Source organism: Nesoenas mayeri (assembly GCF_963082525.1).
Source record: "Nesoenas mayeri genome assembly, chromosome: 1".
In the NCBI taxonomy this organism is placed as follows: Eukaryota; Metazoa; Chordata; class Aves; order Columbiformes; family Columbidae; genus Nesoenas; species Nesoenas mayeri.
The window spans coordinates 185,902,338-185,928,689 of record NC_137541.1 but is presented as its reverse complement, the minus strand read 5'-3'; the positions used below and the strand labels follow the sequence as shown (position 1 = coordinate 185,928,689).

General features: G+C 42.3%; 1 protein-coding gene across 1 annotated transcript in view; it reads right to left on the bottom strand.

The window, feature by feature from the left end:
• The window catches only part of LHFPL6 (LHFPL tetraspan subfamily member 6), a gene marked incomplete at both ends in the record, with an annotated part of 141,213 nt that extends 115,626 nt beyond the window's left edge, over window positions 1-25,587 (bottom strand). The window contains one exon of the mRNA XM_080360762.1: window positions 25,203-25,587. Coding sequence (XP_080216888.1) covers window positions 25,203-25,587 — 385 coding nt within the window. The remainder of the gene's footprint in view (window positions 1-25,202) is intronic.
• Window positions 25,588-26,352: the final 765 nt, after the last annotated feature.

Genomic DNA, 26,352 nt, shown 5'->3' with positions numbered 1-26,352 from the left:
CAGTTAAGCATCTTATATGAGCTAATTGTCCAGGCTCTCTCCACACTGACCACAGGCACCTCCAGCAGACTATTTATTCTCTCTTAATGTAGGTGACATCTAACACAGGTGGGATAAAGCTCCCACTGGAGGTGTTATCTCCCTTCACTGAACACAGAGAACCCCGACAGCTGGCTGAAACCACATACCTGAAAAACTGAGGCCTGCCAAAATTAAAACAGGAGCAACTTGTGCAAATTCGTGACAAGGACTAACAAGGTGAGATAGACAATTGCAAACTGTCTTACAAGAGGAGGCTAAACAATTCAGGATATTAAAAAGAACAACAACACACAACAGAAAGTTAAGTTTTAGATAAGATAGCTGTCTGTATAAATACACTAGAGCAACTTACAGCAGAGGAAAAAAAACCCAGCTATTTAAGCTAAGGGTTAATACTGGCCCAAGAACAAATAAGTACATACAAACAATATATAAATTCATTCTGGAGATTAGAAGATGACTTCTAACCATCAAAGGACTGAGAGTCTGAAACAGCCTTTCAGAATAGTGAGATTTCCTGGTTTCAGAATGTAATTGCCTATAGAGAAGCTGCTCTTCTATGTTTATGGCAACACTTTAAGACATTATCATGAAGGATTTAAAACTGCTTTGTGTAACCCTTGTTGAAGTACAGGATACATAAATATAAGATAACCATTCTGAACCAAGAAATGACCCACTCCAATGTGAAAGACCATGCACGTGTCAAAAGCAACTCTACATTTCATCCTAAGTGTTAGGATAATTTAGCATGGAGGTTAAAAACTGGACTCTTTTTGTTTGGCTGCCAAGTTTCAACCCCAGCTTCCCTGCATGTTAGGATCTAACTCAGCATTGTTGTCACTGTCACAGAGATCACGAGTTTCCTCTCGTGCCCCACTGGTTCCATAGAAAAAGCAAGTGATCATGGGCACCGGTTTCACAATGGGCAGCCATGTGGTTAGAAGCTAACTTCAGTGGCCCATTGCAAATTAGAGATGGGAGGAGAAGGCTAAAATAGAGCATGCCAAACTTCAGCTATAATTTTGGTATTGTGGTTTTGATATTTATGTTCATCTTAAAATTACATAGTGACTTGGCACTGCCAGACATCAGGCAAGTGAATATACAGCGAACCAAAGGAAGAGATGTGTAAAGAAGTAACATTGCAATGTGCTTTAAAGGAGAGATTTGAAATCCACTGGGTCTACGGAAGGGGTCTCCCATTTGCAGACACTCGGAGAACATTGGTCCTAATTGGTGGTCCTTAGTAATATACACTGCATGGATTCAGTTCACTCTGGGATACCAATGCAATTGCCTGAAGCTTGGTAAGATTTCTGGAGCCTCTGACACCTTCTGCTCCATTATTTGGAAACAAAAAAGCTTCCAGAGGATCAAAGTTCCTCTGCCATTGTCCCTTCTGTAAACAAAAAATCTTCAATATTGCAATCCTCAGTAAACTTGTTCTGTGTGAGTTTTACTAGCCAGAAAGAGAAGATAGTTACATGTGGAGGACCATGTCTTAAGTCTAAAATGCAAGAAAATTAATGCAAGGCAGATTTAGTAGTGAAGCTACTAACGTGATATGATGGATCATTTTGGTGTAGCATGTAAGGAGGATGCTAACAGCTTCATAAAGCAACCAAGCATAATAACAAAAACTCTTCAGCTGACACAGCTCTGAAAAACGCCTTTTTTATGAGTGTACACTTCGAAGGGAAAAAGCCTCAAATTTTCACAACCTGGTTGCAGGCATTAAGTAACAATCAGCTCTCAGAGAAAAGTGCTGTGATGTATTATGGTTTTAGGCCCTGCTGAGGAAGACATGATTACATGCAAAATTAAACCTGAAAAACTGCATTAGAAATATCTATGACTTTGAATTTCAGATCTATTTTCTTCCCTCCAGAAAGTACTGTTTAAATGTGAGGTACAGGAATCCCACTGACAAGCACTTATGAGTACAAGCTTCATACTATCCTGGAAAGAAACAATACAATTGTTTCACTTGGGCTCATTAAATATACAGTGCATAAACTCTGGCTTTGGAAATCTCATCAGCAGGAGGCTTCTTTCTTCTTTCTTTTTTTTGCCCCACCCCCTGAGGATTACCGAAATCTCTGCATTATCCATTGAATAATGACAATGTTCTGCAACCTCAAGCTCTGACTAAGGATTTGGTCATAGATGCTACAAGGTAGGGAACCTAGAAGCTGCCATTGCAAAAATGCATTATAATAGAAGTTATTTCCTTTCTAAACAATTAAGCACCCAAGCTTGTTTATCGCATGTACTTCTCACTTGCAGTGTGCACTTACAAAAATCTGGCTATGAGAGACAACCTGCCACTGCTTCTCAGACTGTTCTGACTGCTTTACATGAAAATGCTCACTTTCCACATTCATCATCACCTGTACTTATATTACTGTCACTCTTAAATATCAGTCCTTTTAGAACTCCACAGATATTCACTGAGTTCAGTGGCAGGGTCAGGCCTTAAGGCTGAGAGTACATACGCCTTTTTTTGGTGATGCATACAGTTCCTGGCTTCCTCTTCTCCGTACCGGTGACTGCTCATTCCCACTCCCACAGAATCCTTTCAGTTGTGCCAACACAAACATTCGTGCAGCCATGCTGGGGATCAGATAGGGGAACTGATCCAGCTAAAAATAACTCTTTTTTTTCCAAGTCAGTTTTCAGGCAGAGTAGTCCTCAATGTGGCAGGCTAGTGGAAACCTGGTGGGCAGCAGGAGATGGGGCTGGGAGAGCAGGATGCCTTCCTGGTGCCCCAACATCTGGTTATGCTGGTTTAAGGTACAAGTTTTCAGGACTGTCACTGCTGTTAGAACACCAGTAGGGTTCTCAAGCCTGATCTCCAGGGGCACTTTAGTGCCTTTCTTCAGCCAAACACAGTTATTAACCACACTGGCAGAACACACACACACAGCAAACTGGGAGAACTCCTCAGGCCTGATACAGGCATCTCAAATGCCTCACAGAACAAAGCTACACCCAGCACCAAGTCTTATGAAGGGAGCAGAGGGGCTCAGTGGCAAGGTATCATGTAAGATGAGACCCTCCTGCAGATTTCCCTGGAGCATGGACCTTGCTACATAGTACAATGTCCCATCATGACGTGGCCATACCTATGGTTTCCCTCCCTTGCCAGGAACATAGGCATCCTCACACCACCACTCCTTGCAAGCCTAAATTATTATGCTTGCTATTTAATGCACTGGTCCTTTAAGCAATAAATGGCTTGAATTAAAAACAAACAAACAAACAAAACAAACAAACAAACAATATAACATTAGGAGAACTACTAAATGCCCACAATCATTTTCTGAAGCATTATGAAGTACTAAGTGGTCTCTCACCCTGTCCTATGATCCCAAGTGCAAATAGTACAGAAATAGAAACCTGAAGAGACAGATGAGTATTAAAGGAAGTACCTCAGGGTTGGTCTTGGGCAGTGAAGAAAAGCTGAGATCCTCAGATACCAATGGATCTGCAGCATGCCAGGGATACTACAGACACTTCAGTAACAGAGCACAACTTTCTCCATTATGAGTCTTGGGGCTTATTCTTACCATCAGCTGCTAAGTGATGTTCAAAGATGGCCAAAAATCTGTCAACATCGTCTGAATTTTTGTCATTAGGAGAAGGATGTTATAGTGCTGTGAGGTGGCTCGAGGAGGGGTAGGTATCTGGGTGAAAAAGCTGTCTGTAGTGTATAAATGTGAAACAAACTTGATAGCAGAAGTACTCCAAACCAAAGGAGCAAGAGAAAAACTTCAGCATAGGTGCTTCAACAGGACTGGGATCATTCCCAGAACAATGCTTTGCCTCACACGGAAAGGAGTATCAAAATATCATTTCACAAACCCTTTCATTACTTGTACACTTCCTTGGTTTCATCTAATTTTTCACACTACTCCTCCTGGAATTATTACTCCTCGCAACCAAAATTAAGCTTTTCACTTTTGGAGATGGGTAATTAAGCCCCTGAGCATGTCTGGAATATAAAATAACCCAAAGGGAAAACAAGTTCTTTTCCCTTCTCTCAAAACATGGACAGAAGTGATCAGCATCAGACATGTGGTTGTCTTTCCCCTGCAGACCCAAAGAGCCTGCTGGCCAACACGGCCACTCTGCAGTCTGTCATTGGGGTATCCAGGCTTCATTTACCTTCCAACAGTTCCCTTCATCTCCTTTCTTATTAGGAACGTGCAGCCCACAAAAGCAGCAAAAAAACAGCCAGCTTGCAAAAAAATCTGCCAAAGGACTCCATACCTTCACCAAGCAGCTTGCACAAGGTCCTTGGGCAGCAAGCACTGTGTATGGCTGCCCGTGAATCTGGGCTGAAATACTGTTATTACTGGGGTGAGTGAGGCAGCACTGGTTTGTTAATAAAAGAACCAGAAGAATGTGACCGAGGAGATTTAATGTTCAAAAAAACCCCTATAATTTCTTATAAGCTATTAAAAAAAAAAGTTTTGAAAGCAATTTTTGCTGTCTTTCCCACTGGGTAACTGAGTGGTATGATAAGGATGAAGGCAGAGCAGATTCAAGTCATATTAGAAACCACTGAGAAATAAGGCTGGTTCATAATTGTTTTAAGGTAAGTTTAAGGAGTTTTTCCAATGTTTTGATCAAAATGAACAGATTAGCCTATTGTTAAATTAATGAAAACCTTTGCTTCTTTAAATGACAAACTAAACATGTTTTTGGAAATGGTTAGTGGTTCAAAGTCATGTCCCCGATTTAAAGTATACTGCTCACAAGAAAAAGGATAATAATTAAAATTAAAAAAAAAAAACTTGTTACCTTTGTGGACACATAGTACAGATATTTTCAGTGATAGAACTGTCAATAAGCTCTTAACTGAATATTATATTTTATTTCCATTGAGCTTAGTGACCCCAGATCCAAGTCATGTCCATGAAGAGTTAGGATACACACAAGTCTGAGAAAAAAACTCCACATGGGTCAAATTCTTTTCCTTGTAAAGGGAATTGGGGTTGTGCCTGTGCACCTCAGAAAGCAGGCAGGTGCATATCTGGATTTTAGTTACAGGAGGAGTGAACCTGGAGAAATCCCACAGGAATCAATGACATTGTCCCAGCAGTAAACAGGTGTATAAGAGTCTAAATTTAGCTGACAGGCGTACACAGACTCCAATCACTCCACCACTGTTTACGGCATGAAAAAAGATGTATCAAATACAGTAGTATGATAAGGAATACTTTTATTAGGTAGAAAACCTTGCTTTAGAGAGGAATTTGAAGGCACTCTTGGATTTTAAGCAGCAGTAACTTCAGCAGGAGGTTCTCTCTGGCAACAGCTGAAAAGGCTGAAGAAGACATTCATACAAAAATGAATCAAATCCCTAAAACTTGACAAGACTGGGTTATGAAGCTGAACAGCATTGTATAAAGCAGCTGGCAACTCTATAATTTATTTCACCTGTCCCTTTCATACTGCCAGGGAGAGTCTGCCACGCATGTGAGAACCAAGCTACATCACTGCATGCTTGATGTCATGCCAGCCCTTGTGAATATCGACAAAAAAGTCTATTCCATTTAATTGCTAGGTGTCAAACTCATTACAGTGCATGGAAGGTGCTCTGTGCCACTGATCAACCTGAAGAGATTTGACTTTGTAGCTGCTGTCTATACAGTCATAACTAAATAAAAGCAGATGGAGGAGACGCTGAATAATTATGACTGTGAGATAAATAAAATGCTGGGTGAGTAACTTCAGAAGTATAATTTAAGCAACTTACACAAATAGAGAGTATCAGCATCTTCTGTGATATGTGTTCACGCTGAGGTAATTAAGAAAATTAAAATAATCAAGAAAACAATAAAGTGAAGTATTAAACTAAAAATATCAAATACAAATGACATACCCATAATAAGCACAGGTACTAAGTCATTCTGACTCACTCTTCCCACTAGCAAATGCAAATTCTGTGTCCTCTGTAACTGCATGTGTCAATTAAACTTGCAATCATATTATCACAAAACTCTGTTTGGCACTTTTCCTGATTTCACAGCACATAAAGGAGCTGCCACAGTTCCTGTCCACAGACACCCCATCACTGGGGCATGTCAGAGGGTCACTTCAGCTGTGCTAAATCTTGCCAGACAGGCTCAGCTATACAGGATTTCCTGCCATTTTTGCAGTGAGGTGTATCAGCGCATCGTTCTTCTTCGGGTATCAGACATAGACCCAAGTCACCATGCCACACAGTGTATTGAGGTCCCACCCCTACAAGTGGTAAAGTTTCTATCAACATCCAAGTGCTGCTGTTCCCCACCAGCAGAGCCAGGTGCAGACACTAGGCCATGGCAATCCATCGTGCTGCCGTTCTCCTCACACAGGCAACTCTTGGGTGATGCAGGGGCTGTCAGCCTGGCTGTGGGGACCTGCGCTTTCCTGCTGCCCCCCAAAATGCTGTGAGGGAGAAAACTTGATTCTTTTTGCACTGGCACGGAGACATGGGGACATATTCAAATGAGATTGTTCACCCTCCGCTGAGGTACCCAGCTGAGCATCCCTTCTGAAATTGGAAGATATGAAAGAAAAACTTCTCAGATTCTTGAAGCTTGAAGGTTAAAATGCAGGAAGACAATGGGGAGCTGAGGAGGGAGCTTTTGTGCAATGTTTTATACTTACGTTCCCCTAACACAGGTGTATCTCAAGAGTAGTTAATAACACATAGCATTTGAAGTAGGTGCAGTGCCAACCCAAAAAGCATGTCCAGTCCACCACTGGTCTAATATGCCTCCTTTCTTGTAAATACGTTGTTGTGGAGCCTGCTTCAAAGTACTGTTTGTTCAGTGCCATGTAGTCTGCAGAGCTATTAATTGCTCATGTGAAAGATGCAGTTAGAAAGTGTGGCGAAACACCCTAATAACCCTTTTGAAACAATATATAATCCACATTTCATTAATCTGCTAAATACATATTTGCACAATAGATCAAAAGTGAAGGAATTATGTATTTTACATATGCAAGAGATGACCACATAATGGCTCCATGAGATCTTTGATCTAAAATCCCCTTTCTGATCTGTGTGGCAGATCTACTCCTTGCTTTTTTTGTTTGTTTGCTTGCTTTTCTGGCCAGAAACATACAGGATTATTGCTCTTTGAATGCAGGGAGAAAAGAATGTTCTTAACAAAACTCATCGAACACAACAAAGAAGCTCTAGCCTACAAATGTATCAACATTTTTTACAGTGGTCTTTCAGTGGGTTTTGGCCTGTAACCCAAGACCATAGGAGGTGTCATGGACCTTTGTGAGGGGTCCACAAAAGGTAAGTAAGCACAGCAAGCTCAGCCATGCCTTTCAGCAGTCTAGGGAGTCAACCAGCCAGTAAAGGTTGAAAACCAGTCATCTAAACAAGTGTATATAATCTTTGTACATAAAAGAAGCTATGACCTCTTTTGAACCATTTATTATTACAAGAAGAGCTTCACAAAAGAAAGAAAATTATCTGCGTCTTTCACTTAGGACATGCCTTCTGCACAACTAGACTAAAAAAAACCCACTTAATTATGGCAGCAAGGAGCTCAACAGGATAAATTGCCTTGAGAAACAGTGTGTGTTAGGTTGTAACCAGCACTGTTTGCACAGTCACACATCAGCTCAGGCTGCACACAGAGTAAATATCTGTCTGCCTCAAAAATGCCAGGCAGATAATCCTGCAGTCATAGCTTAGTGTAAGGAAGAGGCATGTTATTACATCTGTATATTTTAGTAGTGTTTCCATATGATAGCTGGTTCAGTGGCTGCTCATGATCCTAAGACCTGGGAGGCCTCTACTCAATATTTCTTTAAATATAAGTTTTATATGCAACCTTCAATAGGTTTCGAGCCTCCTATCTGTAAAATGGAAACAATATTCCTTGAATCTGTGGGAAGAGACACTGTGAAGAAAAAGATTTTATGGAAAGGTACATTTATAACTTCGAATATTGAATTCTGTCAATCAGCCTTGCTAGAGATCACATCAAACTGTGTATCCAAATAGTGAAGGAAAAAAAATAAAAACAAGACAATTATGCTGGTTTAAGTTTCCTCAAATATTCTTTTTTCAGCATCCTGGTTTGCCCTCATTATCCATCTCAACAACTGATTGGCTTTGTTAAAGATGCATCTGCCTTCTTAGTTTTACTTGTGAGTATTTGGAGACATGCTAGAATAAAAAATCTGATTGTAACTTGTGAATTCGCATCTAAACGTGTTGAGACTGTAGGCATGTGTCAACACTGGCTTTCCATTCTCGTTTATGTACTGTTCAAGATCACTGAAAACCACACCACCTCTCCCTTTGGTTTACAGCAGTCCCACTCTGTTTTCAAAGTGAACTTGTATTCCCAATCTGGAAGCAGCAGCACCTCTCACCATCTGTTTGCAAGACAGAAGATTCTCCACTGTCTTTGTATCTTTAGAGATTAAGGCAAATCTGTGATATTTTAAGGAAAATCTGAATTAAAATCTGTATTTAAGGAAAATCTGTATTAAAATGGGAGCCACTACCACAATGACTAAGGAATGCTTGCTGGATATCACATAAAGTAGTTCAAAGAGCATCCTGGGAGGAAAGTGGAAAGATGTGAAAAGGAAGCAAAGAGATTTCACGAGAGAGACATGAATGGTTTCCAGACGTAAGATCAAATCCAGGTCACTGTGTCAATGGATCAGCACATAGGTCGCTATGTACCAAATTCAGAGGTAAATGGATGTAGCCGGAGCTGTTACATGTTTGTCAAAGTCTAAATTAAGACAGTTTTCACAATGAGTAAGCAGAAAAATATAAAAAGTTAGGGAAAAGAAACTAATACAGTCCAATCCCTCTCCCACCCAAAACTCCTTCCCCTCTTAGGTCTTCTCTGGCTATCTTGGCTTCAGTGTTTGGAGAGGCAGCCGGTTCCATGCAGAACCTCTTCATTTACTTTTGCCCTATTCACTGGCTAGTTTCTTCCAGACTATGGCAAATTATTTGCAGTTTCACAACTGATTTCACAATTAGCTTATGCTCCCTCTCCCCCTCAAAATGCTGACCAGCCTCCCCCCATCCAGAAAGGTTACACTGCCCTTCTGTTGGGAAACACAGAGACTCACCTACAGACACACAGTCCATCATCCATCTACAGAAACTGGATGTTATTAAAACAAAACTACTGCTTATCCCTCATTTAGAGTTTTATTTTACAGAACAAATAAAAAGCATGATTTCTTAAAAGGCACACTGTATTTGATCTGATGCTTTTCAAATGGGATCCTAGCAGCTCTTGTCGGGGCTGAATTAACAGTTTTGAAATGTGTAAAGAATATTGCTGACCTATTTTAAACAAACAAACAACAAAAAGAAAACCTCTCCATGACAAATTTATTCCTCTTTCTTACTTTTACTACAAAGGCAGACAGCGATACAGCCTAAAATCACAACCAAGTATAAATTTTGACTATTCTCATGAGGGCTATTGAAAGCATTTGCTTGCTGAGTTTCATTGACTGAAAAACATTTTGACTGGGTACATTCAAAAATGCTTCTTATCTGAGCTGTTTCAAAAGATTAGTTTGCATTTTTCATATGTTAATGTTTCACAAGTAAGGAGGTTTCCAAGTGATTTATTACAGGACATACAACTCAGCAGAGCTCTGAGTCATTCAAGCTGGTACCTTGGTCAGTAAATGCCAGTTACACCATTGCACACCACCTCAGAGTCTGCCCGTGGCAGTAAGCCAGTTTTGCAGATCCTCTTCCAAAATCCAGGTTAGATTCTGCCTTTCAGCACGCTGTTTCTCAGTGGTTTGTATTTTCACTGTCACCAGCATGTCAGTAAGATTGCATATCTTTTGAGCTCTGATTAATTTTGCCTTGATGTTATTGAAATGCCAAGTATAAACTTTAACTCAGGTTGAGAAATGTTAATAAGTTTTGAAATATCCATTCGCTACATATATATCAAGGCTCGCAAATACTCAGAGATGCCTGTCAGGATCCACATGGCATTAGCGATCTTGTTTCTTTCTAGCCGAAGGCCCACCAAGTCAGGTGCTCATGGGCACTGATAATGACATACACCATCTTGAAACAAAAGGACGTAGTCTTGTATTAAAGAATTCTAAGATATAAAATATGACTATATAATTCTTCCAGGATTTACATTTACTTGCATTCTCTAATAATCTTTTATTCTTTAATCTTTCAGAGCTGCCACTCACCACATTGGTAAAACATTTCTGTAAATATTGGTGTCTAAAATAAACCTGTATATTGGATATCTGTGTAATTAGATTATAATCATAATATGATTGCTGTAGTTTAAACCTCTCCCATTACGATAGGTATAAAATTTATAGGACTCTCAAGACTTCAGGATATAGTCTAATCATTAATCATGTGAAAAAGGAAGAAACTTTCCCCAGAGCAATTTTATTGCTGAACAGTCTGTTATACTAGGTCTGCTACTTAAACTGGAGCATTTTGTGCTGGAAACACTGAGTACAGATCCTGAACATCATGCCCTCATACTAACTCAAAGAATAATCTGTATTCTTAGAGTCAGCTTAGTAGGAAAAAAAGCTCAGAGAAACTATTAGTTATGCCTTCATCCGTAAACCAATGTACTCAGCCAACGTGGAAAAAACAAGAAGATTTCAGGCCATAGCCAGAGGTCCATGCATTGAAACTGTGCTCTGGAAAGACACTTTCCATTCCCAGAAGAAAGAGTGAGGCCATCTTTTCCAGCCAGATCTGAGCCAGGGCTGATTTCAGTGTCACCGTGCCCATCTGCACTGGCTGGGAACCCGCTCACTGTTTGGAAATGTCACCTGGAGCTCACAGCGCTCACAGCAGCCACCACCCTCCGGGACATTGGGAGACACTGCTGCAAGACACCTTTGCTTTCTTGGCACAACTGAGCTTCCTCCTTTCCAGTAAACTCAAGTCGCTGCCTGAGATGTAAACTACAGTCAGCCTAGCCACCAAAAAGATGTTATGTATGTGTATGCACCAGGCTGACTGGTCCCATCCCATGGAAGGCCTCCAAGGAAGAGGAGCTGCTTGAGGAAAATCCTCAGTGGATCTTATCCCACTAGGAGCTACGGAGCACAGAGGTCCCTCCTGGGAAGGAGGTGAGGAGCTGCTCATAACCTCAAGCTTTCTTGAAGTGTTTAGGGCCCTGCTCAAGACTATGTGCATTTGGAAATATTTTGTCTACAAAGGGACTACAGAGACCTTAGGGTAGAGGAAAGCAAGATGCTCCATTAGTTAAAATGCAAGGACTTGAACTAATACCTTCTAAAGCGCATAAGGAGAAGTTTCATCAATCAGAAGTCTCAATTCTGAAAATGATTTATGGTCTCCCAAGCCTGGCTGCCCTTGGTTTGCAGTGAAACACAGGTCTGTCAGTCTCTGAGTTACCCCCAAATGCAGAGCTCACTTTTAAGAACTTTTAAGCTTCACTTTGAATTAATTTTTAATTAGGTGCTTTTTAAAATTTTACTGAGAAACCATAACATATTATTTTTGGATGTTCAGTTTGGCAGACTGAAAAAGGGTGAGCATTTCAGAGTGGTTGGCGCTCTGCAAATAAAGGCCTTTTAGAGTACACCTCAAAACCACTTATTCTTACACAAAACCACTTACACTTGCACAAACCTGCCCAGCATCTGCCTTAGACACAGACCTGAGAAAATGCTGCTCGGCGCTAGGGAGGAGGTAGTAGTGATATGAAGAAGAGATGCCAGGTCCATGCTGGGGTGCTCATGTTCCCTCTCCCCCGCCTACCAGGGGCTGAGTATCAGATACTAAAAGGAAAACAACCACATTTTCTGTCTGCATTTCTGCACTCACATGTACACACACACTTTCCTAACAAACCAGCTTCCTCGTCTGTTTTTGTAAAGAAAACTCACATAGACTTGGTAAGCAGCCCGGATTGCAGAACACTTGCCTCACAACCTTGGGTTGTCAATCCAGCTGTAGTCCACTAGCTCTGCTTTTAAAATAAAGCTGTGATTAGTCTGAAGAAAATAAAATTTGCTTCTCACAGCAAGCTTTTTAACTGCACTTTTGACAGTCTTCAATGGTACCACCAGAAAAAGAGGGTAGCAGCTCTTTCTTCTTGTCATCACAAGTGAAAAACACTTGCAAGCTGACCTGGCTTCCCATATATTAGTTTTCTACAGCGATTTGCAACGGTGTCTGAACTGTCTTCCCCCACCTGCTCTGCCAAATTATTATGGTACAAGCACTTCGCAAAAGAAAAGCACAATTGCTTGAAATCACACTAGAGTCAAATGTTGATAAAAAGGTGTCACAGAGGGAATGAAAACTAACTGCTGTGAAATTTAATGAAACCCACTGTGTGCCAAGGGCACAGGCAGCCAAATTGAATTTAAAAAGGTGCCAAGCAGGGAAGCTTGTAATCAGACTAGCCACTATGTCAGATGAGATAAGCAGAATGACTTTTCTCTATCACAAGATCAAAATAGACTGCAATTCTTATGCATGAGATGAAAAGTTACAGTATTTATCTACCCAGCTTGCTGTGTTCTTAGCACCGGATCTCCAGCTTAGTGGTCTGAAATGGAATTTGCCATCTCCAGCATAAGGCTTGTCCTAGCCCTCACAGGTCACCAAGCTCTTTCCTGACACAGTTTTTACTGCAAATTGTTATGGAAAAGAGGAACAAGCCAAACAGAGTCCTGAATGGCTCAGGATAAACTATCTTCAGCCATGGTGTCACCTTCCACAGCCTGGGGAATGAATTGAAGTCAATGGAGAACAGGAAATAAAAGAAAGCGCTAATGTAGGAGAAGAAGGAAGTGACAGACTCTATTCAGAGAGCTCAATGCTTACAAGGCAACAATTTCCAAAGCATCTCTCCATTGTAGCCAGTTAAGAAATCATTTTGCTGCTTAACTATTATAACAGCATTATTTTGAAACAGAAAAGTGTGATCTTGCAGACAGAACCATGCTTACATTCATTTATGGGAGCAGCCCCTCAAATTCTGGTAGTGCAAGGGACAATAAAGCTGTACAGCCCATCTTCTTCCTTGGAAATAGCTCTGGCTATAATCATTATTTCAGTGGCTTGGGGAGTCATCAGTAATTTGAGGGACAGATGGGAGGGGCACATCGGTATTTGCCTTGGCCCCAGGCCACACAGAGAAGCTTGGGATCTACATCTTTGACTCACTGATGGGTTTCATCATTGCAACCTGCAACTTGCAGCATGGACCAAACAGCTGGATTCTGCTCTTGCTGGTCTGCCTGTGACCCTGGAATACTTTCCAGAGAGAAAGTTTCTAGTTAGAGAGATTTCCAATACTGAATAAAGCTCTCCAAAGCTGGCCATTTGGTTTCTTGTAAAATGACTTGTAAAAACGTCCCAACTTTTGTAACAATCTCTTGATTTTGCAGAATGTGCCTGTAATGGTTTGGGGGCTTGTCTTGGCTGTAAAGAGCTTTATATCAGTATTTAGTGCCATTTGTCACATTTTTACTGCTGTAGCAGAAAAAAAAAAGGACTTGAAAACTAACATAATTCCTTGAAAGCTAAACTACACTACAGCACAGAAGTCTTAAGTTTTGTATTTTCCTGCCTGTAACCCATACGATATCTGAAAGATCCTCTGTGAGCCAGCAGAAGCAGAGGATACATATGTCTGCAGGTACGGCAAAAAGAGCTGTAAAAAGAGGTGAAGCTCCTCTCCCCTTGCAGCCCCCTCCTGTCACCCTCTGCCTGCTTCCTTCCCCATGCAGCGCCTTGCTCTCCTCGGCCAGCTTTGCCGGCCCTAACCCTGGCCACCCGCTGCTCCTACCACCGCTTGTACTTTCCTGAGGATGCAGCTGAAGTAAAAGAGCTTTTGGGTGGGTGCAGGGTACCTGAAGCAGAAACTCTACCCATGTAAGTAATACGTTTGTCATTTGTTACTAAGCCAACATTTAGCGGTCTCCTTTTACCTATTCCTCTGCAAGGCACATAAGAAATTAGTCAGCATCAGTATTTAGCATATCAAAAATGCAGTAAACTCAAAGCACCCCCAATTTCCTGATCTGACTTTGTTTCAGTTAGGACTTCTCTGCAGAAGTAACTGTCTCTGTCTCTTCCTCCAGCAATTTGCAGGATGGATTTCCAGAATTTATTATGTTATAACAACAACCATAACAGAAGCAACAGTGTACAACCGAGGATGTTTGTACGAATTTGCCAGGCAGATGTACTAATCTCCAAATGATATTTAAAGCTCATAGTCATGCAGAAGCACCTGGGCTGAGTCAGAGCAGTACAAAGAAATTTCTTCTCACATATACACTCACAAAGATCCCTCAACATCACTCTAGTCCAGTTTCTATGGATTCCCAAAACTAAGTACTTTTTAGTATCTCCGGGTAACCCTTCCCAGTAACTGGCATTTGGCTGCATTGTGCCTGACCTGAATTTCTTGTGATGCTCTGAATTTCAAGTTCATTCTCATTTACAAGAAAAGAAAAAAAAAAAAAAAAAAAGGGAAGAAGAAAGAAAATATTCAAAACTAGGCTTTCAGTTGGCTGCAGACCCAGACAAAAGCCTGAACTTGTGAAGAAGTCAGGCAGCACAGCGCACTCCTCACAAGCCAAAAGGCTGTATTTCTTAGACTCCACTATGTTAGCAGGTTTCACATCCTTTCACAGGGCGCTGTGTTTCAGAAGCAGCTTTTGTTATTCCAGATTGATCATTCATGGCTTTATCTTGAATCCTTTCTCCTCAATGCAAGGGACAAACTCTGTATCCCTTCACATTTATCAGAAAACCATTCTTCTCAAATCAACAGTGCTTTATATTAGAAAGGCATCTTTATTTGGAGACAATGCAAAACAACTGAACTGTCAGATTGCAAAGGAAAGGGTCAAATCTTTACATTGCTACAGAAAAGATAGGGTGTTTATCAGAACTCTGCATTTTTGCTTCATTCTCTCTGGAGCCTTTTGGATCATGTTGCAAGATAAAAATAACAATGATTTGTCATAGGCATTTGTTTAGGTTTTCTTTCATTAACATTTTCTTTATATTCCTACAAACTACTGCCAAGCTTACTTAAAAGTCTTTTAGGCCAGTACAGAATTTTACCTGCAAATCAATTAAAAAATAGTCAGTTCTCGTGAAAGACTGGGGTTTATGAGGCTCACGCAGGAAGAGGCGGACTCAGCTCATGGTACATCAACCCTCTCAAGGAAGAGCTTTGTTGTAAGGCATTAGTCCTGCTGCAATTAATATTCCATACCTGGGGAATTAGGTAGGATCTGGCATTCCATGAAGGTGTCTGCAGTGGTACATGGCAGCAACCTCCTCCAACCCCACTGGCCTCAATGAGTGGCAATGACACTGAGCACCAGATCCTGCCCTCTCCTGGGCTGCACGGAGGAATATGGCTGTTGATTTCAGCAGGTCAGGCTCTAAGGAAAAGCCAGTCTGAAGGGAAAAATATTCCGCCTCTGTTCTCAAATGTACCTGTGACATCAGGGGACTGACAGTGGAACAAACAATGTAAATGAGATCTAATCAAGCCTAGTGAATCAGCCTTATCACCAGAATTGTCAGTGTGCACTGACCATGCCCAGTTTTTCATGCCTGAGAAGATACAGGACAGTTAGTAGAAGGGATCTGTCAAATGCAATATTGCCCCTCTGACCTGTGATGTCTTGTGGTAGCAGAGTCATCCTAAGATGAAGGACAGGATGTCCTTCTTGGTCCTCTGTGACTTAAGACCATCGCGATATGGTCTGAATGCTACTTAGCACCTTGCACTTGGGCAACATAAAAAGCTTAACATTGCTGAGGTCAAAAAAGGTATTGCAGAGAGTCGAAGGAAACCCTTGAGCAGCCAAGACGATGACCACTGCAAGACATGAGGCTGTGGGTGGAGTCTGGGTTGCACAATACATCCCATGTTTCTTAATTACACCATGCTTCTTCCTAACTGCTTACTGCATGGCAACAATACATTGGTTGCCCTCAAGACCTACACCTTACTTCACTGAAATGATGAAGAAGATTTACAACTGTCGTCTTGTACTTCATAAAGACAAAGTTGAAGAGCTTGGAAGATAAAAACATGTATTGGGGAAGTGAAACAATGTGAGCAAGGAAAGGGAAACGTGAAAAAATTCCAACTGGAATGCCAAGTAACCTGAGTTTCCTGAGGGAAAGAGAGAAAAAAAAAATACATAGACATTTAATTCCAGACTGGATAAAATCCTGGAAAATACACCATTGAGAACAATCCTGTCCTGTCTGTAGGGCAAATGACCTCATCCATACTGGAAAATCTTGAAACATTTTGATGCCTAAATGAAGTTCCCAGCAATATTCAAGTATCTCATGGAGCTCAGGAAGCAAAACAAGTCAGATATTTCAATGCAGACACAAAATTGGTAACTCCAACTCAGATTCTGCTCTAAACAATACAAATGCAGAGGATCTTAAGTGATGTAACTCTGCATTTACTTTGACTCTACACCAACAAAATAGATTATTTGCTCCCCTGCCTCATGTTTTCTGAAGTTTCATTAGGTTATGCAAGCAAAGCCTTTAGAAATGAAAAGCACTACAAAAGTGCTGATCATCATTGTTCCTTTCTAAGAAAAGAGGGTGAAAAAAGGCAAGAAGTCTGAACTTCATGCTACAGCTAAATAAAACAGCGCTCTAGGACTTCCTTAGATCAAAAATTCTGTTAATGCAAAATTCTGCTTAAACCCCACACAGCAGCAGCAATATTCAAAACATCACTTTTATATTCAACATTGATAGGAAAACAAAGAGAAGTAAAAAGATTCTTCCCATATTTTAGCATATTTTTTCTAATACATCAGCATTTCCATCTTAAAAGTGCTTTCAAAGCACCTAAAATCTAACTTGCAGAATTTGCTCCAGGCAGAAACTCTGCATGGATTTTTTCTCGCTCGCTGTATTTAGTCAAAAATTATAAGTAAATATAATTGGAAAAACAAAACAACACAGACAACAAACAACTGAATGTGTGTTTCAAAGCACAATTCAGTACAAACATGCTAATTCACTGGGGTAGCTCTTCAAGAAACTCAGCCTCAGAACCACACCCATTTTAGGCTGATGTCACAATCAAATAATCTTAACTCTAGGGCAGAAATATTGATGTCAATTGTACTAAGTGTCACTGACCTCAAAGGATACACAAAAATTTGCAGCCCATAAGGGCTCCAGATTTTCAGTAAGATTTTGAAACACCAAAAGAATCAAGACAAAAAGAAAAAAACAAAGACAGCTACGTATGAAGGCTCCTCTCAGCATCATTTGTCTTCTCCAAGTTGCATCTCCACTGTTCCAACAGTGTTACAACTCTCTGCTTGCTCTGCATCGTTCGTGACCTTGCTGGCAAGGGTGGCCTCCTCAGAGCTACTGATTCTGCATGGCATGACCAGTAACATTTATTAATGATTCTTCCTCACTGACCTGCTTTGTTAAAATGGTTGGTGTTAGCTTAAATAGTAAATCTTTGCTAACTCAGGTCTCCTTCAGCGGGACTCCTTAGGGAACAATCGCAAAAACAGCTGTGCTGTTTTTTACGAGGTGGCAAAATACTGGCCCAGGTTGCCCAGAGCGGTGGTAGATGCCCCATCCCTGGAGACTTTCAAGGCCAGGCTGGACGGGGCTCTGAGCAACCTGAGCTAGTTGAAGATGTCCCTGCTCACTGCAGGGGGAGTGGACTAGATGAGCTTTGAAGGTCCCTTCACACCCAAACTGCTCTATGATTCTATGATATCTGTCAGGGCAGCTGCCTTTAGCAGGGCTGGAGTTGGAACTTCTGTGAGCAAGATGAAGGCAACCATGGGAAATGAGATCCTATATTAAGAATATAGAAAATCTAAGTCTGCACCTTTTTTTACATATTTCAGGTAAGTACCTGCAAACTTTTATTCCACTCCAGTCTGACTTGGTGGTCCTTGCATAGAGGTAAGATTCAAGCAATATAAGTTACATTTTATTAAGAGAATAGGAATCTATATAATGTCATTTATAAACTGAGAGCAACAGAGGACAAATATTGCATTGGTTTGGCTTCAAGTCCTGAATTTGTCTTATATTTTAACTCCTATCTGAATATAGCAGAGAGAGAGATGGCTGATCTTCAATAAAACGTATGCTACAAAATCTGTTAAGATAACATCACTGTCTAAATTACCTTGTTTTAAATGACTTCACAAAAAATAACCCTTCCCTGTCTTACTCATCCAGACTCCAAACTCAAATCCAAGCACTTTGTGCTGTACCACAGTAAGAGAAGTCACCTCATAATGCTGGGAAGCAGATAGTGGACATCACTAGCAGTCATAGGATCTAGTTCAGCACGTCAAAGTCAGGCCAAAAAGGGATGAAGATGCAAAACTATATGCCACACTTAATATTTTGGTGGATGCCTATAGAAAAGTGGAGAGATATAACTGGTGTGAAGCATAGCAGCTATGAAGCTGCTTCTATACAGGTTGTTCTGGTAAAGAAACCACAACACAGCACAGCTGAAATGGACTAAAAGTGAGCTGTTGGATCTTAAAAAAAATCCTCAAGAAAATGTAATTTTGCAGCGATATATTCTTGGTGCTACACTTTTTAATATTTGCATTAATGATCTGGAAGAAAAGCAGTCAGAGTAATTCACCACTGGAATAACTTATGAAGACCCTGCTTTTCTGGAAGTAATTAAATTCAGATTGAAAGCTAGTTTGTTTTTTGGGTTGTTTTGTTTTGTTTTTCTCAGAGATATACTCTCATTTAAACCAAAATGATATGGAGGCTGTCCTATGACCCATGCTACAGCAAACTTCAGACTAAATAGTCAGTGTTCTCTGCTGACCTTATTATTGCTTATTCTGAGCCTGCGACATAGCATGTAATCACTCGCTAGCAACATTTAACACTGCCATGTTCCCTCTTTGCTGTTCCTCTGTTACCTCATGGTGAGGCATCTGTTCCACTCATGCCCCTTATATCTGCCTGTATACATTGGATTAATACCTAGCACACAGCTTGTCTCTGTTTGAGGATTGACCTGTCACATATCCACATAAGCACAGCAAAGTCACTGAAGCTTTACATCTGGTAAGAGGAAACAGAATGGAAGATGTAGCAAAACATCCCTGAGCAGCTAAGTTGCCAGTGAAGAAGAGAGCTTGGTGTTGGACAGAAGCAGATGCCCCTCCCTAGACTCTCCCCAAAAGTACACTTCTGAAAAATATTTTAGCTAAAGAGCATGAGAGAACTAAAAGGTTATTTTTGAATGTTTTTCTGCCTGGGTTTTTTCAGGTGTAAATTTCAGGAGGAGGAGGGAAGAATATGTATAGATGGCGGAAACAGACAACATAGGCTCAGGAGAGCTGCCAGACAGTCTGGGGTAAATATCTCCTCCCTGGAAGTCTCTGGAGCATCTCAGATCTTCCCTGTCCCCTGTAGCTCTTCTCAGCTACATTTTCCTCTCTATAGGCAGAAAATGATCCTGACCTTAGTCTTCCAGGCAGAAAGCAGAGAGTCTCACTTCAGCTGTCAGACAAAATAACATTTATTGGTCACTATCTGCAGTTCTTTTCCTCCAGCTCCACACAAACCTTTCCCAAGAGTTTCAAGTCCCAGTAGTCAACTGGAACTATCCTCACCAAAGCCCCTAATGACTTCTTCTCAGCCAGTCTCAGAACTGTGCCTTCATACTCCTTGACCCATGGGTTGCCTTTGACTGCCAGCCATGTGTCCTGAACCATGACTGTCCCTTAGGTTCAGTGACTACAGCTCTTCCAAGAGCTCCTCTTACTTCTTTAGCTGTTTCCCCAAGCATTTGCTTTGAAGGACAGCTCTGCATGGTCCCACAGTGCTATGACTTTAGTGCTTTTTCCTTCTCTGTCACCTCCAATTTAGGCATTGATCGTCTTACCTCAAAAGTCAGCATCAGCCATTAACATGCTAGCAACTTGCAGATCTCCTTTGCACCTGTCCCCTTATGCATCTCCAACCCAAAATCTCAAAGGCTTCTCTAAGATTTCCTCACAGGCAACACAGAGCCATCATCCTACACTCAATGTTCTCCTCATCTTGATGGAACACTCGTCATACTTCTGACCTGCACACCCAACAAACACTTGTCCTGACCAGTCTACAGGTGACAAAAAATATTATGGCCACTATTGGCACAGGACACATGGCAAAGGATTCTGCGGCAATTTTGTATGGTGCTGAGACCTTTTTTCCAGAAGGACAATTTTTTGTTTTGCTTTGCTTTGTTTTTTTCTGAGACAAAATCAGAAGTTGTTAGGATCTGAGATTTTTTTAACAAATAATCAAATGCTCCCTTCATCACACACACACGCCTCCCCCCAGTTCAAGAGCTCTCCAGATTTTCTAACCAGCCATTCAAGGACCATAATTTCAGGAGTTTTAGCATTCCCATGAGACAGAAGGAAAACAAGACAGAGAAATAAGGAGAGAAGAGAAAGAGAGAAAGAGAGAAAGAGAGAAAGAGAGAAAGAGAGAAAGAGAGAAAGAGAGAAAGAGAAAGAGAAAGAGAAAGAGAAAGAGAAAGAGAAGGCATTGCTGAAAATTTTGCTCCTTTACTAAAGGGAGCAGCAATATTGTGCATTTATTGAGTACAATCAATGCACGATCAGAACTAAAGATGGCAGCACAAACCACATGGCTACCCCATAACCATGGAGAGGGTTGACTTCTCACAAAGCACTTTGAATCAGGACCAAAGCATCAAGATTCAGAGATATGTCTAAGTCAGCAGGCTGCTTCATGCTGTGTTCTCTTGGACTCATACCCCTCTGAGCTTGGCTTAGCGGTCCTACCCAGCCAAAGGGAGCTCTGAGTTAGTGCAGATTTCATCTATAATTCCTGTTCACTGCCCATTTTAATGAAAACCTTCACCTTGCCAGCATAACACTCTTTAAATTGACCATCTTTGCAATACTTGTGTCTTTTGATCTGCTGCCTCTCGTAAAACTGGCTAACCTTTAAGTTCATTATGTTCTCAAAATTATTGCTATGTTCTTAAAATCATTGTTCTGCATTCACAGAATGAAACTATTCACTAAATTAGTATGTCATATCTGAGCTGCCTATCTGCAAATTTCTAGTCTCCCCATTTAAGTGGAATTGACTTGCCATGGCACAATGGATAGAAGATCAATAATTACAGACCCAAATTCACCATAGATTTGTTAAACTTCACTTCCTGCTGTCATGCCCTCAATCGTTACAGTCAAAGATAAATCCTGGCAATCTGTTCTAGCTACATTATATATACTTCAGTCTTCCAAACATTCAAAGAAAACCAGCTGGAAACACTACCCTTACTGTTATCAGTGAAGGCTGTATCCATCTACATAACTGTGCCCTCAAGAGGTTACAGACAGCATAACTTTCACCTCAGTTGTCAGTTCTTCCAAGCCATCCGACAGAAAAATCCATGAAGCATGTTCTGAGACACTGCAGCAGCCGTTTGCTGGCCATGGACTGCAGACCACTGACAGACACTGCAGAAATGGCTGGCCTTGGGCTGTTGGCTACTTCTTGTCACCCACTACCAAATTGCCTTAGAAAAGGCTAAAAATAGCATTGTTTTTCATGTAAGCTATTGCTAAAAAGGCTACAGAGCCACCACATGATCATGCATGGCAAAGGTAGCAGTTCCCAAAACTGTAAATGGGAGGAAAAGTCTATGTTGCAATCTTCCCTCTAGTAACAGAAACTCAATATGTATCATCTCAGAGTCATCTTAAAATGCATGTATGCTCTGTAGCCAGAATTATCTAAAACAGCAAATATAGACTAAGTACATAAGATCAAACCATATGTAAAGAGCCCTCCTGACACTGCGTGGATCTGCAGTTTTTTGCAGGTTCTGCCATTCAATTTTTATGAGAAGAGATGATTTATGGTATAAGCACTCATGAATAATTCACTCCTGAGTTGCCACATACAACTTGGGGAAATCCCAGCTGTAAAACCTTGGCACCGTTCAGGTAGTGCAAGCTGCGCTACTTTTATACAGGTGTTATTCCACTGACCTACTTGGAGTTACTCCTCCTTTGCACTGCTAGAAGAAGAGGATCAGGCTGTTTGCTTACCACCTCTAGTAAGCAAATCTCTCTGCCACCTCTTCACAGCAGTAAAAAAACTTCCAGTGTTTCAGTAAGTTAGTTTTAGCAGCCTTAGTGCTTTGGCTCACCACAGCTTCAGGGGCTTGTACGTCTCACCCACTCTTGAGCCTCCCATAATACTCCATTGTCAATTGGCTCAGTTCCTCATCAAGTCCATATTTTTAAATCATGTTGACCAAATTACTTGCATCCTAGACCAATGGAACACCACTAAAGCCATAAACTAGCTACACTGACCATGTCTTTATGCTTGTTTCTAACTTCAAGAGAAATATGGTTTATTCCAACAACTAATTCTCCACAACTGGAGTAGGTGCCACAGAAGGGTGTTAGTGCACATGGCTCAGACAAAAAGACAGTGAAATGACCTAGCCAGCTCCTTACCCTAACATGGAGAATTAATTAATAGCATCACTCAATGGGCTCTTTCTTCATGTAAAGATAGAAAGGGGTTCTTTACCCAATAATATTAATAATTAAAAAATAAATAAATAAAAACCCACTGACTTTTGAGGGTTTTATTTGGTTAGATCTCCAAGTGGAGGCCAATTAAAATGGCAATCACTGAACTACCACTGAGTCATATTCAAATCACGCATTGTGGCATGTAACAAAACGTACAACTGTAATACAGGGAACAAAGAGCTGGCATTCCCAGTTAGTAAATAAAGTGAACAGCTTGTGGCTATCTTGACATAAAACAACCTAATAATTATAGTGCGTGAGTTAGACATCTGAATAACTGTAGCCATGTCATTTAAACAATTAAACTGTATTGATTTATAGCAGTGAAGGATCTGATTAAGGACATAAGGATCTGATCTTTACCCTAATATGTCCCTTCAGTTCATTCAAATTATTGGCTTTTACCACCTTGTCTCTCCCTCATGTCCCTATGGTTGGGTTTTAAGTAGGTTAAGAAACGGTGGGTTTTCACTTTGTTAATTTCTTACACACTTCCAGTAGCACTGAGTGAAATGAGAGACAACCACAAAAGCCAGTAGAGGGGAAAATCAGACATGCTGTGTAACTAATTTCTGAACTGTAAGCAAAGTTGTTGGCAATTTTCGTTTCATATCACAAGTTCACATTTCTTTGAATTGTCACCTACCGAGGACAAGCACTACCTGCTCTCATCCCTTCAGGTGGGATGGGATGCTGCCTGGTCAGCTGGGACAAGCTCCAGGGGTGGTCTCAAGGGACCTCTCGCCCCCTCGCACAGGAGCCACCATCCTGCCTCGGAGAAGGGTGCACACCTCGAGCCCACACCAGTGTCACGGGGAAGTGGGGTTCCTCCTGCGTCCCCCAGCCAGCTTGCCACTGCTGGAGCGGCTGTGTTTGCTGGGGTGGCTGTAAGCAGACACAGGCATAGGCAGCCCCGCTCCAAAGGCAGGCAGGGGAGCACAGCCACGAGAAAGGGGCCAAATGCAAATTAAAACCAGATGAGCAGAGCCAGCAGTTGGGAAGAGCGGGCTGGTTAAAGCACAAGCCTGTGATGGGTCTAAGTGAAAATAACCAGACCGAGCAGGCTTGCAGAGTGTCACCGAACCAAAAATCCCCTTCAGCTCCTGGCTGCCGGGCAGGAACTGTGTAACGGAGCAGCCTTCAAGAAGCAGCAGCTCCCAACAGAGTTAACTCTCCAGCAGCTGCTGCACTTTCAAATTGTCAGCCAGATTAAACACAGGAATGAATGCCTGTGGGTCACAAAGCCGAGGGAAGGGTGAAACAACAGGGTTGGTTTGCTGTGAAGTGCAGAAACTATTCAAAAAGCTGGAGCCAGGGCTCTCTGTGGCCAGGAGGGAGCTACACCAGCATCGCCTGGCTGGGGGCTTGGCACAGGGCCCTTTCCTTGCCTCAGTTGTCCACCTCAAGCTGGACAGCATTTGAGTTTTTGTCTTGTGCTTCCTTAGGGCTGCAGACTTGGGATGTATCTGGACTGTCCTTGTGAGGCAAGTTTCTGTTTGAAGGGGAGAGAGTTGGGGGTCCCACTGCAGCCTGCTCCTCTGCGGCATGAGCCGGGGTGCCTGGCTGGGACCAGACACTGCAGGGGACCTCAGACGCTGGTGTCTGTGCTGCCCCAGCACCCAAAGCCCAGGGAAATATGTCCCCTTACAGGCCCAAGCATGTGCAGGCAGTGCAGCGCTTGCACCAGGCGAAAGTGAGTGCCACTGAGCCACATGTCACCGATGACAAGAGAGTGATGATTTACTGGGAAAACTGCTCTATAAAAAACACGCTTGAGGATCCTGTTTATTGTCTCACACCCTTCAAATACTCCACAGTTACAAATACTCCATACAATTACAAGCTAAAAAAAGGATGGGAGGTAATTAGCCCACACGCTGTCTAGCCCATAGACTCAACAAACCCACGGCACCATCAGCGGACAGCATGGGTCAGACAGCGCAGCGGGGCTTCCCCTGGGAGACTGTGGGCCACCTCCACCAGGGATAAACAACCCTCACTTCAAACTTGGGCCATGGACTTGTTGCCAGATCCACACAGCTGCAGAGAGCAGAGGTGGAGGGAACTGTGCTGGTGATGGGAGTAGGAAGGAGAAAGAAGAGATGTTGTTCCTGCATAACACAGCCTCTCCTCTGCAAAACCACAGTGCTCCATGGGGTTCTGCAGCCCCCATGCTTCTCCACGTATCTCCATCCCAGCTGAGCTCCACTGGAAACTACAGCCCACAAAACTGGTGCAAAGATGCTGGCTCACAGATGTCAGCTTTGAATGCAGCTCCCAAAGGCTGCACAGCAATCGATCAGGGACTAAATGCAAGAGTGATCACAGGTGGGCCACATCTTTGGGCCACATTAAGACATCCAGAAAACCAGCTCAATCATCAAGAAAGCCAAGTGATCTCCCTCGCTAGCAGAAAGTTTGACATACCCCTTCCACTTCTCAAAGTACCAGGAGAGTCTCCACACATGTAAACCTACAGCCTGAAGATTCCCCCATCCCCTCCCCACACAAGCACTTACCCCCCAGGAACTGGATGCCTCCTGCCACCCTGCCCACAGTCCTGGAGATGAGCTCAGACACGCAGCAGCCCATGAGTGCCGTCAGGGCCACCAAGAGGAGCAGCCCACAGCCCAGGCCCGTCACCACCGTGCAGATCCTCCACTCAGCACTTGGGATGGCCTGGAAGGAGGCATAGCGGCCACACTGCTCCACCATCACGGTCATCTGGCGACTCTCATCCCGCACCGGGTAGGAACACCTCCGGAAAGTGCCGAAGGAAACCGACTTCTCCAGCTGAGACCCCAAAAGCCAGTAGGGCATGAAGAAGCCCACGCAGGAGGCAGCAGCACAGAGGAAGGAGAGGAAGGCCCAGACCACGCCAGCACAGGTGAGGCTGGAGGCCATTTTTGTATCTGCTCCAAGACCCCTCGCGATGAGGAGATAGAAAAGCAGCTGTGTATTTTAGAGGAGGTTTATGGATAATCCGGAGTCTCTCAGCCTTGACAAATCCTCACACTGGGAGAAGCTCGAATCCTAACAGCCAGCGGAATGTTTCCTCCCATCATGAAGACAAAGGTCCCTAATTAAATAAGAACACATAAAAAAAGGAGAAGATAAGTTCAGTAATAGTGATATTAGAAAAAAATGTTTATCTGCCAGAGCATTTTTCCTTTCTACCACAGTTTTTGTGAGGACATCTCACTTTTCTGTCCCATCCTTGCAAGCAGCCGCTAGAACCGCTGTCAGTGATACCGGCTGGGTGATGGGAGGCAGCTTGGCCAGCACAGGCTGCTGTGCACATCCAGGAACACTCTGCAGCCACCTTCAGGGGTTCTCTGTGTACTTGCCTACGCACTTTTCTCCACCGTACATTTTGATCTTTCCCGTACTGATAGAGAAAAAAAGGCAAGGTCTCATTTATCCTTATCTAGTCAGGTCTTCCTCCTGCTACACCTGGGGAATTCACTTCATGTTATAAATGGCCCCGTAGTTTCAATGTAAAAGTGCCTGCAATGCCTCCGGCTTCTCAAGATCAGACCCCTGGGCTAGAAGTAAGCCTCATTAACACACCCCCAAGAGAAATGTTACAAGATGTCATTTTTTCCAGCACTCCCTTAAGTTGTTGGCATCCCTTTGTACAAGGAGCCCTTTATCACGATGTCCAGAATC